The sequence below is a fragment of the Prunus avium genome, chromosome 5 (assembly GCF_965620075.1).
Source record: "Prunus avium chromosome 5, drPruAviu1.hap1.1, whole genome shotgun sequence".
NCBI lineage: Eukaryota > Viridiplantae > Streptophyta > Magnoliopsida > Rosales > Rosaceae > Prunus > Prunus avium.
The window spans coordinates 14,154,746-14,167,357 of NC_142288.1; the positions used below are offsets into that span (position 1 = coordinate 14,154,746).

At 38.1% G+C, this 12,612-nt stretch overlaps 3 protein-coding genes across 4 annotated transcripts; 2 read left to right on the plus strand and 1 right to left on the minus strand.

Moving 5' to 3' along the window:
• Nucleotides 1-3,004: 3,004 nt before the first annotated feature.
• Nucleotides 3,005-5,127, plus strand: LOC110766330 (FKBP-like peptidyl-prolyl cis-trans isomerase family protein). Of its 2 annotated transcripts, none has more exons than XM_021969636.2 (6): nucleotides 3,005-3,316; nucleotides 3,810-3,883; nucleotides 3,987-4,073; nucleotides 4,211-4,360; nucleotides 4,526-4,585; nucleotides 4,807-5,127. In XM_021969636.2, exons 1-6 carry the CDS (start codon nucleotides 3,037-3,039, stop codon nucleotides 4,867-4,869), a joined length of 714 nt encoding a protein of 237 aa, XP_021825328.1. In that variant the 5' UTR covers nucleotides 3,005-3,036; the 3' UTR covers nucleotides 4,870-5,127. The 2 variants fall into 2 exon arrangements, with proteins under 2 accessions (XP_021825328.1, XP_021825330.1); XM_021969638.2 differs by having other exon boundaries at nucleotides 3,813-3,883.
• Nucleotides 5,128-5,454: 327 nt separating this feature from the next.
• On the minus strand, nucleotides 5,455-9,758 carry LOC110766332 (Ribophorin I). The gene is made up of 10 exons (XM_021969640.2): nucleotides 9,600-9,758; nucleotides 9,234-9,278; nucleotides 8,316-8,950; nucleotides 8,084-8,231; nucleotides 7,829-8,005; nucleotides 7,526-7,594; nucleotides 7,268-7,357; nucleotides 6,351-6,509; nucleotides 6,050-6,274; nucleotides 5,455-5,803 (listed from the first exon to the last, which is right to left on the minus strand). Exons 1-10 carry the CDS (start codon nucleotides 9,699-9,701, stop codon nucleotides 5,612-5,614), a joined length of 1,842 nt encoding a protein of 613 aa, XP_021825332.1. The 5' UTR covers nucleotides 9,702-9,758; the 3' UTR covers nucleotides 5,455-5,611.
• Nucleotides 9,759-10,014: 256 nt separating this feature from the next.
• LOC110766331 (outer envelope pore protein 21, chloroplastic) lies at nucleotides 10,015-11,646 on the plus strand. The gene is made up of 5 exons (XM_021969639.2): nucleotides 10,015-10,225; nucleotides 10,459-10,533; nucleotides 10,655-10,807; nucleotides 10,982-11,080; nucleotides 11,412-11,646. The coding sequence occupies exons 1-5, from the start codon at nucleotides 10,133-10,135 to the stop codon at nucleotides 11,493-11,495; spliced, it is 504 nt and encodes a 167-aa protein (XP_021825331.1). The 5' UTR covers nucleotides 10,015-10,132; the 3' UTR covers nucleotides 11,496-11,646.
• The last annotated feature ends 966 nt before the right edge of the window (nucleotides 11,647-12,612 follow it).

Sequence of the window (12,612 nt, forward strand, 5' to 3'; positions counted from 1 at the left end):
ACTTGTTCCTTTTGTTCTGATCATGAATTGCGTAGGCGTGCCACTATTGGGTATGAGACCAGCCCAATAGATCTGGTATATGTGGTGCAGGATGTTGATTTGTTGTATTTGCGCTTATTCTGGACTTCTGCTCAAGCCATTGTGCTCCAAGGGGGGTACTAGCCTGGATAAGTTCTTTTCTATACCTCAATCAAGAGGACTTCAATATTCTTTCATTTGTGCGTGTCAGTTTGATAGATACGAGCGATACCTGACCAAACAAGAGGGAAACCAGGGTCGTGGTTAGTGGTACCCTATTTGGGTTCAGAAACCTAACTCAAACCTGATAAGACCCTAGATTGGGTCAAGGTTCTAATCAATTTGAGCCCAAGGGTATAGTTCGGGCCTGTATTAATCTTTACTTTCGAACTAATGGGGCCATATTCGGGCTTAGACCTCTGTTTTGGGTCCGAATGGTAGGCTTGAATAATATATAAAGGCGGGAAATTAAACTATTCTATAGATATATGTATATAAAAACAGTAAAATAGCAGATATTTGATGAAATAGCCAAGACAAATTTCAAGATCTCTTTATCTGATTTTAGCTTAATAGCAAAGAAAGACAAGAGTCGTAGATTTATCCATTTAACTAATTCAAAACAACGATTACAATATAAGGAATACTTGAGATTTCTCTATCCAGTTCGAGTAATACATAAATTCAAACTGATCGTTTAAAAGAAAGCATACCATGAGGATGGTAGAGCAACAAAAGATAAACACAGGAGTTGTCAACTGGTTATTTGAATATCAAGTAAGCTTGTTTGGAAAGATCTTGAGTTTTTCAAGTATTTTCGAGATGTTGCGTCTGGTTTTTGGAGAGAGAGTCCCCTTCTGCTGTTACAAAGGCTCTATATTTATAGGCAAGAATTCTCAATGATGAAAGCTAAAAGAGGATATTTGGCTGCTATCTGAAGTCAGCTGTTGATCTTTCTTCTTGGACCGGTTTATATGTGAGAGGACGAAATGCCTCTAACAAAACTGCTAGTTATACGAGATGTTTTTTCTGACTTGAGTCCTTTATATCTGGAAATCCAGTTGGTGATCGGCTCCTTTCTGTCCTTATGGCTATTATCCATGTCGCTTTTCTTGTTGGGTGAGAAAAAGGTCAAGTCGCCATTAATGGTGACAATCCTTCTTCAGACCCCACGTGGGTCGATGTGCAACGATTACTAATTTCCTTAACTTTAGTGTGGACCAAAATTTGGGCTCCTTAGCATTATGGGCTTCTTTTAAATTTTTACCCACTGTTGGCCCAAAATCAAAATGGTTCTTTTGGTCTTTTCCAAAAAGAAGAGATTGAAAGATATTGGGCGTGGGCTTAATAGATCTTTTTATGAGAAATAGACCATTTTTGGCCAATTTTCCAAATATGGTACAAACAGTTCCTTTAGTCTATGTTGTTGGCCCAAATATTTCTCGGCCCTATATAAATGACAAAATTAATAAACCCAATATTTGATTGAGAAAAATGAGCAATTGGCGTCTTTTTTGGGATGTGTGGATGTGGTGCGTGCGAGTGAATGTTGGTAGTGTGGATGATGCATTGGATTTGGACTTCTGATCGAAGTGATTGTGGTCGAGGAAAGAACAAATCTCGGCCATAGGTTCCTCTACCTTAGCACACAAGGCTTTCTTAGTGTTAATCAATAAAACAAGTCTGGCAAATACCTAGGAGACTCTCGTCGAGTATGGTGGTCAAGATGGTGCTCCAAGAATCTTGCTAGATAACAAGAATTTGGGCGATATACTAAATAGACGGATAAAATTGGATGGTGTTCGAAGCAACAAATACTTGGTTGATATAGAAGTGATTCCTAAAAAAGAGAGAATGTGTAGTAAAAAGTATAGAAATGTGCTTTGAGCAGCATTTTGGGTTGGTTTTGAGTAGGGATGGCAACGGGTCAGGTTGGGGCTGGGTATGACAATACCATCCCCGTCCTCGCTCTCCATCCCCGCCCCCGTCTCCGAACCTATCCCCGTTTATTAGGTTTCGGGGAATCCCCTCCCCGTCCCCGTCGGGGGACTATCCCCCATACCCGCCCCGGATCCCCGATTCTTTTTGCATAAAAAATTATTTATCATACATTTTAACATTAAGTTTCATATTAAATTATCATTCAACACATCCAAATTAACTATAAAGTTCAACTCAACTATTCAAAATCACATCAATATGAAATTCCAGAAAAGATTAGGAAGAATTAGAATATTATAATTATTTATTTATTTATATATATATATATATATTCGAGTCGGGTTTGGGGATGGGGATGCCAATACCAGCCCCTCCCCATACCTATCGGGGATTTTTCAATTTCGGGGGTCCTCTTATCCGGTACCTGTTTGGCCTCGAAATCTCCCCCTATTAAGGTCGGGGACCCAGCCCGCAGGGATTTTTGCCATCCCTAGTTTTGAGTTGATTTGCTTGATGTCCTTGCTTTGAATGAAGTCCTCCTATTTATAGGAATGAACCACCCCCACTTGATCTTAAGAAGAACTCACATGACCTGAAGCATGCTTGACCAATTAGTATGGGCGGTATTTATCCTTGATCACGGACTTCACTGATCATTCCTTCTTTTAAGTCCCAAGATGTATCTAACTCTAAGCCAGAATGAGTATTAAAATCCCACTCCAAACTCCAAACTCCAAAGACTGAGACATTGATAATAAAAAAGAGATGGATTATTCAATGGCTTTCAACTGGGAATTCTCATCCATAGCGGAATATGCAGCACACATGTAATTTAATAGTGACTTTTTGCCATTTAATATGCTGCATACAAGCAATCTAATGGCTGAAATTAACTTATGTAAGTAATTCTTAACATAAAATATTTATAGGAGAATTTCCCTTATGTCATAACCCAATACTAAAGTGGTGGTGAAGAAAGTATGGGTATTATGGTAATTTTAGAAAAATAGGAAGTGGATAGGGATATGGTATTACAGGTCGCTTTAAAAATCTGGCCTCTCTGTTATTCCAACGGCCATGGCATCAATAAGGTGCTTGACCGTTAATCACCGTCATCATCATCATCCATGGTTCAGTTCAAGTTCAAGTTCAAAACCCAGCAAAAGCACAAGCCAAGTAGTAGACAAGGCAGAGCAAGTGGTTCGAGTTTCAGTTCCCATTTCCTCATTGATTTCAAGAAGATGTGCGATTCTGATCACTTGGCTGCCTCTGAGCCTCATTTCAGCGTCTCCGCCTTCGGAGGCCAGAGAGAGACGCAACAGGAAAGTCATTCCTCTTGAAGACTACCGCACTACCTGTAATTACTTACTCTAACCCTTTCTCTCTTCTTAATTAATTTATATCTCAAGTCTACTAATTGCCTATGCATGTGGTGTGGGGTTGCTTCAATTTCTTGTGATTTAAAAGTTAAATAAGTTCAAAACTTGTGTGACTCTTGATTTTCGTTTTGATTCAGTTCCTTTTTTTGCCCTTTTTATCTTCTTATTTTGTTGTGTCCATGTGGAACTTAGATGATAGTATTAGGTAAAATTGTCTGTTTAGACTGTTGCAATCCATGTATACCTAGATTTGGACAAGAAGGAAGGGAAGATAACAAATGGATTTCAACTGATTACTTGCAAATAGTCATTTCAAATGTTCTATGCCGAATTATTTCAAATACATTCAATCTAATCGTTTTCTATCCAAATCCTTTCTTTGAAATTCCTCTGTCCAAATGGTGTATAACTTTGTGTTCTACGTGTAATTAGCATTTGAATTTAACCCCTATTGCTTTCTTGTTACCTCAGCAGCTGAGGGATTGAAATATTATGATTTGGTTGAGGGAAAGGGTCCGGTAGCTGAGAAAGGATCAACGGTTGAGGTATAAATAGAATTCTAGTTTAAGGAAAATGATGTTTGTTATCATGCCTTTCAGTCTTTGGATATGTTCTCGCCTCTGTTTTTGATTTGCAAATACTTCACAGGTTCACTTTGACTGTTTATATCGTGGGATTACGGCTGTATCAAGCAGGGAATCTAAACTCTTGGCTGGAAATCGTAGTATTGCCCAGGTTCTCAACTTTACTTTTGTGGGTGTGTTGAGAGCTTCTGCACAGCCCCTTTTTTGATCCAAACCAATAGTCATTTGAGGCTCAACTCTTTAATCCATGAATGAATTCCCAATGCACAATTCCTTGTTTTCTACTAGCCATACGTGTTCAAGGTCGGAGCTCCTCCTGGGAAAGAACGAAAGCGTGAGTTTGTGGACAATGCAAATGGTCTATTTTCTGCACAAGCTGCACCAAAACCCCCTCAAGCAATGTACTCGGTAACTGAGGGGATGAAAGTAGGGGGGAAGGTGATGGCATCCTCCTTTTATGCTTAAATACATATATGCTACATTCCTATTTATTATTATATCGAACATCTCCATTGATGTGTCGGTATTACCCATTTCTTTTCCTTCCTTTCTCACCTTTGAACTTTGAAGCTTTTCCATAATCAATTTCTGATATCCTTGCAGCGAACTGTGATTGTTCCTCCTGAGGCTGGGTACGGTCTAAAGGGCATGAATGAGATCCCTGTAAGCACTTTAAACATCATTTGTTTTCTTCTTTTTTAGAATGCTTTGTTTGGTTTACCAATTTTAACTCCCACACCTTATCTAGGCATCATGAGTATCATTCTTTTATTTTTTTTTATACTGTGCTAGCATATTTGTACTGCAGTGGCATTGTTAGTTTCTAATATATTACGTGGATTGGATTGAATATTCTTTCTTACTTCTGTCACACCATTCCGCAGCCTGGAGCGACATTCGAGCTAAATTTGGAGCTTTTGCAAGTGATTCCACCTGAAGGAAAGTGAGCCTGATGTAGGAGGTTGTGAGAAGTTCATGTTTGAACAACCTTTAAAAGAGTAGTGATATAGCCAGCCTCAAAGATTCTTTCGTATGTAATAGAAAGTTTTGCAATTGCTGAATCAGTTCATGGTATCTGCAGTTTCTGTATGCAATTCTAGCACCCGTTCGAAAGAAAAAGGAAAATCAGGATAACTGCTGTAATTTGACATTGCACACCGTTCATGTAAATTTAAAGCTTGTTACAGATTCTTTATTTTGTTCCATTTTTTTCTGTTATAAGATATGATCGAGTCTCGGATTTTCTCTCCTATCCGACTGTTTTCACAAATGAAATTCCAGTGTGCAGTCGAGCCTTGCAAATATTATGCAGCAGCAACTAAAAAACACATTGAAAATCATGAACCATTCAAACCAAACCAACTAATACAACAAAGCACAATTAATGCTAATGCATGCATAAACGTACATTGGGTATACGAGTCGGGTACCCACAAGAGAGAGTGGGTATTACCCGTACCCGTTGGGGCCGAGGTACGTGCACGAGTTATAAACATTTTCTCTTTTCTAAATCATTATTAGTGTTCCATGCATAAAATAATGTTGGCTGTGTTTGCAGATTAAACGAGTCCCTTACATTTTTAGCACAATGCAATTTCAAAACAAAACTAAAAGCAACTAGTCCTCTTTCTATTTCATAATTAACAAGCTCCGGAAAATATTATAGCAAGCGCAAAATATGCCCATCTCTTATATCTCATCAATAAACTCAAGAAGATCGTCAACCTCCTGCCTCAAGGCGGTAATTTTCTGCACTTGCGAAGCAACCCGATTCTCGATTTCCCTTCCTCCATATTTCTTCTCATAGCAATCCACAATGGTAGAGTGTTTCACCATTAACCTTTCTTCCAAATCCTTCACCTTCACCACCAGCTCCTCCACCTGTATACACAAACAATATTAAATACAATAATTAAAAGATGTACTGATAGCATGTCTGCACGCTATGCGAACCCAGTGTACGGGGAAGATAGTGTTTGGCAGTACGTATACGAAAATACCAATCCAATGTCAACTTCAAGTAGCTAAACTAATATATGAGTTTCACTTGCAACTTCACGTTGCATAAAGTTTCGTTCATTTAACCAAATTGTAAAATACATATAATTGCAACTAAAAATAACCAACCTTGGGCAGTAGATGTGCAGCCTGCTGAGATGAGTGCAAGAATGCCAATAAGGGCTTCATCTCTTTCGAAAGCTCTTTCAACAAACCATCAGCTGCTTTTCGAGCTGCTTTACAAGCTTGGATATCCCCTGTCCGCGAAAGATCACGTAATGATGCTTCCACCTTATCATGTATCACGAGGCATCGGGTGATGATATTTCTGATCTGCTGAATTGCTGCTTGCACCTAGAACAAGACAGAGAATAATAACTGTCTTCTTATTGTAAATTATTTAAAAAGAAAATACTAGACAAAAACCTACTTCATCCCACTGCAGTTTGGCCAAATAAGAAGCAGAAGATTTGGAGATGGACATGTCCACATGCATGTATACAATCCCAGTCACAAAAAGGAAGAAAATTCCAAAAATCAACATCAAGGGTTCCCAAAGCATTGCAAGGCTGTTGAATTTGTAATAGACCTGCAAATGAAGCAAAATAAAACTACAGTGTGAAACTTAATGACAAATACAGTACAATCAGGGAAGAGAGTGAAAAAACAGTCCACTGTCTTAACACACATGTAAGCAAATTCGCATAACTCTTGTTATCTAGAAACGAAACCATGTAAATTATTATAAATTATATTACAACATAATACAATACACAGAAGTTACGAAATCTATAGATTAAAGATCTTAACATTCATAGCATTGATACATCAATAGGAATATCAAACAAAGTGGGATACCAGTGAAAAGGCAGGGAAAAGGTCTAAAAGCAACTTCTGCAATACATAACAGGCAGCAGAGCTGTTCTAGAACATTTTTATTTTCACTTCCGATTTTTACAAAAAGATAAATAAATGAATAAGCGGATTGATTTTACATTATAAGTACTAGAGAGATGTAAAATACATTTAAGCACCGAAAACAGAAAACTGTTCTGATTAAGGTGAAGCAGAAAGCTTGAAAAAAAAACATACACAAGACTTACCACTATAAGCATCAATTGACACTTGCAAGCAACCATAAACCAAAAGCCTTTTCCTCTTTAAGCAATTTTAGAAACTTAAATAACATGTGTCTTTTTTTTTTTATAGACCACTTGAAGGTGCCAAAACTTTAATCAATATTAGAAACTAAAGTAAATGTGATATTATTAGCAGAATAAAAAAAAATTTAAAAAAAACTTATCCCGTAGTCATTTCCTGTTATTTGAAAATGGGCACCAGTAATACCTGGAATTTCTGATTATGCTCTGGCACAGCATTAGTCTTTTCCAGTGCAACCACTGGCCTACCAAAAAGATCCAAGTGGGAAAATTTTTTCTGTAAGAATCATAGACATTTTTAATTAGAAAAACTCTTAATCAATAAATAAGAAAACGAAAAACATAGCCTTTTCAAAATAGACAACGAGAAGAGGCAAAAGAGAGATATTAAAAAAAATTGTACAAGCATGAATATGGGATGACATTAAAACTTGGTCTATAATACCTCTTGCCATTGTTTTAGAGGAAATGGAGCAGATACAGATATATCTCTAGAACCCTCAGGCAGAACAACCTGCAGTTTACAGTCACCAAATCAAAAATACAGGAAGAATAATTTCCTTTAACATAATCTGACTCCAATTCATGCTTTTAATACTTCCCTGGTATCAATAGACACATCCAACACATTGAAAGGAAATCATATGAAAGCAACTCAGTATGACCATCTGACAAATAGAGTAGCCAACACAAGTTGAAGAATAAAGGACAAAAGAATCTAGTATCAATAAGTCATCACATTACCAACCTTCACAATGAGAGTGTCGATGACCACCTCATTTATAGGGCAACCAAAAGAGATATTAATGAAGCGTTTTCCATCTGATTCAAACAGAAACTCGTGAAGTGGTAAGCCATATCCAATGGTAAAAGCAGTTCTCCAACCACCAAACATAGGATACCTAGGTTCGATTTCCAGTTCTGTCTGAAATGATGCATAAAAGTTGAGTTAAATAAGGAATAACAACTAGGAATAGTAGTTCACACAAGTTCAAATTATTACCTTCTTAAAATCACTCCATAAGTTAGATGTTGAAACATTGCCTATTTCATCCCTATAATATACAGAATGAGCTCTTGGCGGCAATGTTGCAACAAGACGCTTAATGGCTGATGCACCTCTTACATGAGGTCTGGCTTGATAATCAAGCCTGCAGAAGAAATAAGAAAGAATTAATATTTGGTCCCCACTAGCACAGCACGAAATGAACAAAAATAGAAACAAAAAAAAAGACCTTGAAAATTCTCCCTTGCTTTGAGCACCTCCATGGACAAGCTTGTAATGCTCTGTTACTTGAATATTACCCCAGTGGGAAATCTCTATCTCTCGCACCAATTCTTCAGCAACAGCAAAGGGTTGATTGCTCTCAAAATGAACAACTATAGGTGAGTACGAGTAGGGAGGAAGATTCTCATAAGGACCGTATTTGATCTCTGAGCCAATATTCTTTGTATTTTCTATCCTTGTATAAGATTCAATTCTTGCATCGGGCAATTTAACACTGAGTGTTTGCACCTTGACTGCATAAGGAGAGAGATAGTGTGCACTGTCCTGAAACACTAGGAGCTGAATGTCAGCCTGAGTAATTTTCTCAGGAAATGGTTTCAATGCATGGGTGAAAACAGCCAATACATCAAAAGTGAAGCTGTCCCCCTCGCCCAATTCCTTTGGTAAAGATACTGAATAAAACGTCAAAGAAGGAGGCATGTCTTTAGCGTGAACAAGTTGAACAGGGTAACTAATACCAGAACCTTTCACTTTTCCTTTCCCTTCATTGGGGGTTGCCGTCAGATGCGCCAAATGTTTTGCCTGACTCTCAGGAAAGGCCAACAAAACTTCTGAAACCAAACCGCTTCCCGCATTCTCCACCTGCGGAGTGCAAACGGTATGAGTAAAATTCAACATATATGTCCATTTTACAATAGTGTTTATATACAAACATGTGTTTTGATTTTTCTTTTCTGAATGAGGATAACTTTCCATGCATTCTTGGGATTATTCTTTTACTTATCAATTCACTAGAAGCACACAAAAGAATTCAAAAATGAGAAACATATTTCGTTGAGTCTCAAGCATAATCAATGATAACATACGCAAAAAGAAAAGGAAAAAAAAACCAATTAAGGGTATGAAAAGGGGACTGATGGGGCACCTTCAGTGTGGAAGTGATGCGCGCAATTTGTGAAGTCAAATCAATCTGCAACCAACCAACCAACAATCAGAGGTCAATGTCGAATGAAGAAAATTTCAACTACGAACGAAGATCAAATACACCCATAAAACAAAAAAAGCAACTTTTATAAATGAAACTGCAATTAGCAATCCTAAAACATCAACAACAAAGAGAGAGAGAGAGAGAGAGAGAGAGAGAGCACTAAGTAGTGACATATTGAATGAGAGGCCTATCAACTTTGGATAAACAAAAAAGAGAATGAGAAGATGGAGATCTCAAACAACATTGATAAAAGAAAACTCCAAAACCCCAATTCAGAAAAGAAGGAAGGGAAGGGAGACTTACGCGTCGGTCAACCTTGGAGAGGACCAGATCCGAGAGCGCAGGTGCCCATAGTATGGTGAGTGCCAACAGAAACACATCCAACCTCAAACCCATTTCTCGCATCTCTTTCTCTGTTTCTCACGCTCTCTTCTCTTCTAACAAATGTAGCAGAAGCAGCAGCAAGCAATAAGCAGAGGTTTCTTCTTCAGGGTCCAAAACGACGACGCATCGATGTAAGGACTGGCAGTGCATCGTCAACAGTAACTACAGATGAAGGAAATGCTAATGGGAGGAAGAAAGGAAGCCCAACCCACTTCTGCAAGGCCCAAGTGGCCCATTGGAGCATGCGCAGGGCACGTGCTTACACCTGACGTGTCGATCAATGATTGGGATGGGTCAAGCCAAAAACGCACGTGATGAAGGTCTTTGCTTTGCTCCTCCTAATCCTAAGATAACGGGAGGAAGGAGAGTTAGCAGGTTGAGTGTGTCTTCACTTTCATTTCTCTACTCCGCCACATCCAGCTAGGGTTAGGGTTTTGGATTTAGGTGCTCAAATGGAGACCTCTCTGAGATATGGTGGAGACGCTAAAGCCTTAAAAATCCATGCGAAGGAGAAGCTACCACTGGATTCCAAAACCCATTTGCAGGTGCTCTTTCCTTTCCCAATTTTATTTAATTTTTAATTGCACTCTGTGTTTTGCTTTCTTAGTTTAGCAAAATTATGATCCTTCTTCAACATTCATGCCTTTTTTCTGGCCATCTACTGTCTCAGTCTGTAGCAAATAGAATGCTAGAATATCTGGCAATTCTGGCAATTCAATTGAACTAAATGCTAAATGCTAAATGCTAAATGCTTGATGTTATTTTGTTTGTGTGTCAGATTCATGGAGAGCTAGATACTAGACTTGGAGTTCCAACTTTTGGTAGAGCTGTTGTAAGGCGCTTCTACCCAGATGTAAGTAAATTTTCTAAAATTCAAGTTGTATCAGCTTTACATCAATTTTGTTCCTTTCTCGACTTTGATCGTTAGTTTTTCAATTGATATGCCTGACAATGACAATGACAATCACTTGTAGTTTTCGGCAAGCCTTGGAGTTGGACTGCAGTATGATAGGCGCGAGAAACTACGGTACACTGTCCGAGCAAAAAAGTCCTTCTTTGTGACAACGGATGGGATGTTGAGCTTTAATGTTAAAGGAAGATGCGATCTTGACAAAGAATTTAAAGAGGTTGGTACAAATACAGTGGTTCATTTTAACCTTTGAAAATACTTATATCCGCGTTTCTTATATAATCACTGAACCAAAATCTGGTTCTCCACTCCCTAGAATGTATGTTATTCCTTTATTCCTACTTAAAGTTACAACCTTGGTACTATAATGTTGGCTCTAATTCTTTGACAGAGAAGCTCTACAGGAGCTGCTGAATTTTCTTGGGTCATTTTGAACTTTAAAAAGGACCAAGATGTCAGGCTCAAACTTGGCTATGACTTGTTGGACAAGGTATTGTTGCTTTGCTCAAATTCCAACAATTGTGATGGTCTTATTTTCCATTGTTGAACTCATATATCCAACAATATCTTCCATCGAATGAACAATTAACCAGATCCTAAGAACAACGTTGCAGAATTTTTCTTTGGTTTTGTAAGATTATTTTACCTTGTTGTATTTTATTTCCCCATTTCAACGACTGAATCTAATATTGGAGTTATTCTGTCAAATTCATTTCCACTTTTCAATCCTTTACTAGTCTTTCCAACATTTTAAGGTCACATCACTTTCTTTGTTAACTTTCTGCTGCTTATCTATTATTCCCCACCCCTACTTTTTTCAGGTCCCATATATGCAGATCAGGGAAAACAATTGGACACTCAATGCCGATGGTAATGGTAAATGGAATGTGAGGTTTGATTTGTGAGAAAGTGAAACTTGAAATACTTCTTTTGTAGGTCAGATGTGTTACTACGAAACATGTTGTACTGTATTTTACTTATAATTGAGAGCCATTGTGCTAAAACTAATTAGTAAAAATTGAAACTGCAACATTTTGCAGGGTCATTACTTGATTCTTTGCTCCTATATTTTTGCTACCCTAAACTTCTACCTTACGTTGGTAACTAATGGGGATTAAAATCTTGTTACCATATTGGAGAGATCTTGCATGTCTCCCAGATTTTAATCTCAATCTGTGACCCCAAGGCCATAAATCTTTTATTGCCAATTGTCATGAATTGGGTGAATTGTGCGATTCTTGAGGTGAACATTGCGGGTTGTAATACCGGATGGCTTCATTTTGCACCTAATAACGTTTGTGGCTGTATGGGTGTTTAAAAAGACAGCAGTCGGGGCCATTGGATTTGTATCTTAGGGGAAAAAATAGAGAAAAGAGATTGGAAAAATGTCTAGAAAGCGTTGTCACTGTAGATTATTGACCAATGTTGAGAGAAGTCAGATTGATGGATGTTTGGCATCTGCAATGTTAGGAGAAGGAACTTTGGAAGGTCGAATGTTTATGTTTATGTTGGTGGATGAAGTATGTACGCATACAAGTAGAGTACCAAGGTGCGTGAGTTGTATGGTCCGGAGGAGGCTGATCTTATTTTAGCTTATGAGGTTGAGCAGGTACAGGTGCACTGCTAGGCAAGCACATATGGAAATGGCAATGGCAATGGCAATTACCAGGTTAAATTTGGTTATTTGGTTAACAATAATTAGACGACACTGGGCTGCTTGGATAATTTGTGGAGATGGGTATGGAGACTAGACGTGGCAGGTAAGATTTTATTTGGAGATGATCTTAAAAGAAGAAGAGGGATTGGGGTGGAAACTGTGTATGATGCGTGCCTTGAGCATGAGGATTTTGGTTTTGCTTGTTCTGCACAAGCAAGCACAAAAATATATTTCGCAGGTGGAAAGGGGGTATCCGTAATCAACTGACCTTAGCTTTTAAACTTGGTACATCCTATAATCACTCGTAAATATTGTCATTTTAATTTTTTGACACTTGAAGATTTTGTTTTGCATAAGCCTTTTTC

What these genes read in the sequence shown, in the direction of transcription:
- LOC110766331 (XM_021969639.2), top strand. Translation starts at nt 10,133, where the DNA reads ATGGAGACCTCTCTGAGATATGGTGGAGACGCTAAAGCCTTAAAAATC. An exon ending in TAAGGCGCTTCTACCCAGAT is followed by an intron (nt 10,534 to 10,654) that starts GTAAGTAAATTT and finishes AATCACTTGTAG; the next exon opens with TTTTCGGCAAGCCTTGGAGT. An exon ending in TTGACAAAGAATTTAAAGAG is followed by an intron (nt 10,808 to 10,981) that starts GTTGGTACAAAT and finishes ATTCTTTGACAG; the next exon opens with AGAAGCTCTACAGGAGCTGC.
- LOC110766330 (XM_021969636.2), top strand. Translation starts at nt 3,037, where the DNA reads ATGGCATCAATAAGGTGCTTGACCGTTAATCACCGTCATCATCATCAT. An exon ending in TGAAGACTACCGCACTACCT is followed by an intron (nt 3,317 to 3,809) that starts GTAATTACTTAC and finishes TTGTTACCTCAG; the next exon opens with CAGCTGAGGGATTGAAATAT. An exon ending in AGAAAGGATCAACGGTTGAG is followed by an intron (nt 3,884 to 3,986) that starts GTATAAATAGAA and finishes AATACTTCACAG; the next exon opens with GTTCACTTTGACTGTTTATA.
- LOC110766332 (XM_021969640.2), bottom strand. Translation starts at nt 9,701, where the DNA reads ATGCGAGAAATGGGTTTGAGGTTGGATGTGTTTCTGTTGGCACTCACC. An exon ending in TCTCCAAGGTTGACCGACGC is followed by an intron (nt 9,279 to 9,599) that starts GTAAGTCTCCCT and finishes GGTTGGTTGCAG; the next exon opens with ATTGATTTGACTTCACAAAT. An exon ending in TATGGAGTGATTTTAAGAAG is followed by an intron (nt 8,006 to 8,083) that starts GTAATAATTTGA and finishes GCATCATTTCAG; the next exon opens with ACAGAACTGGAAATCGAACC.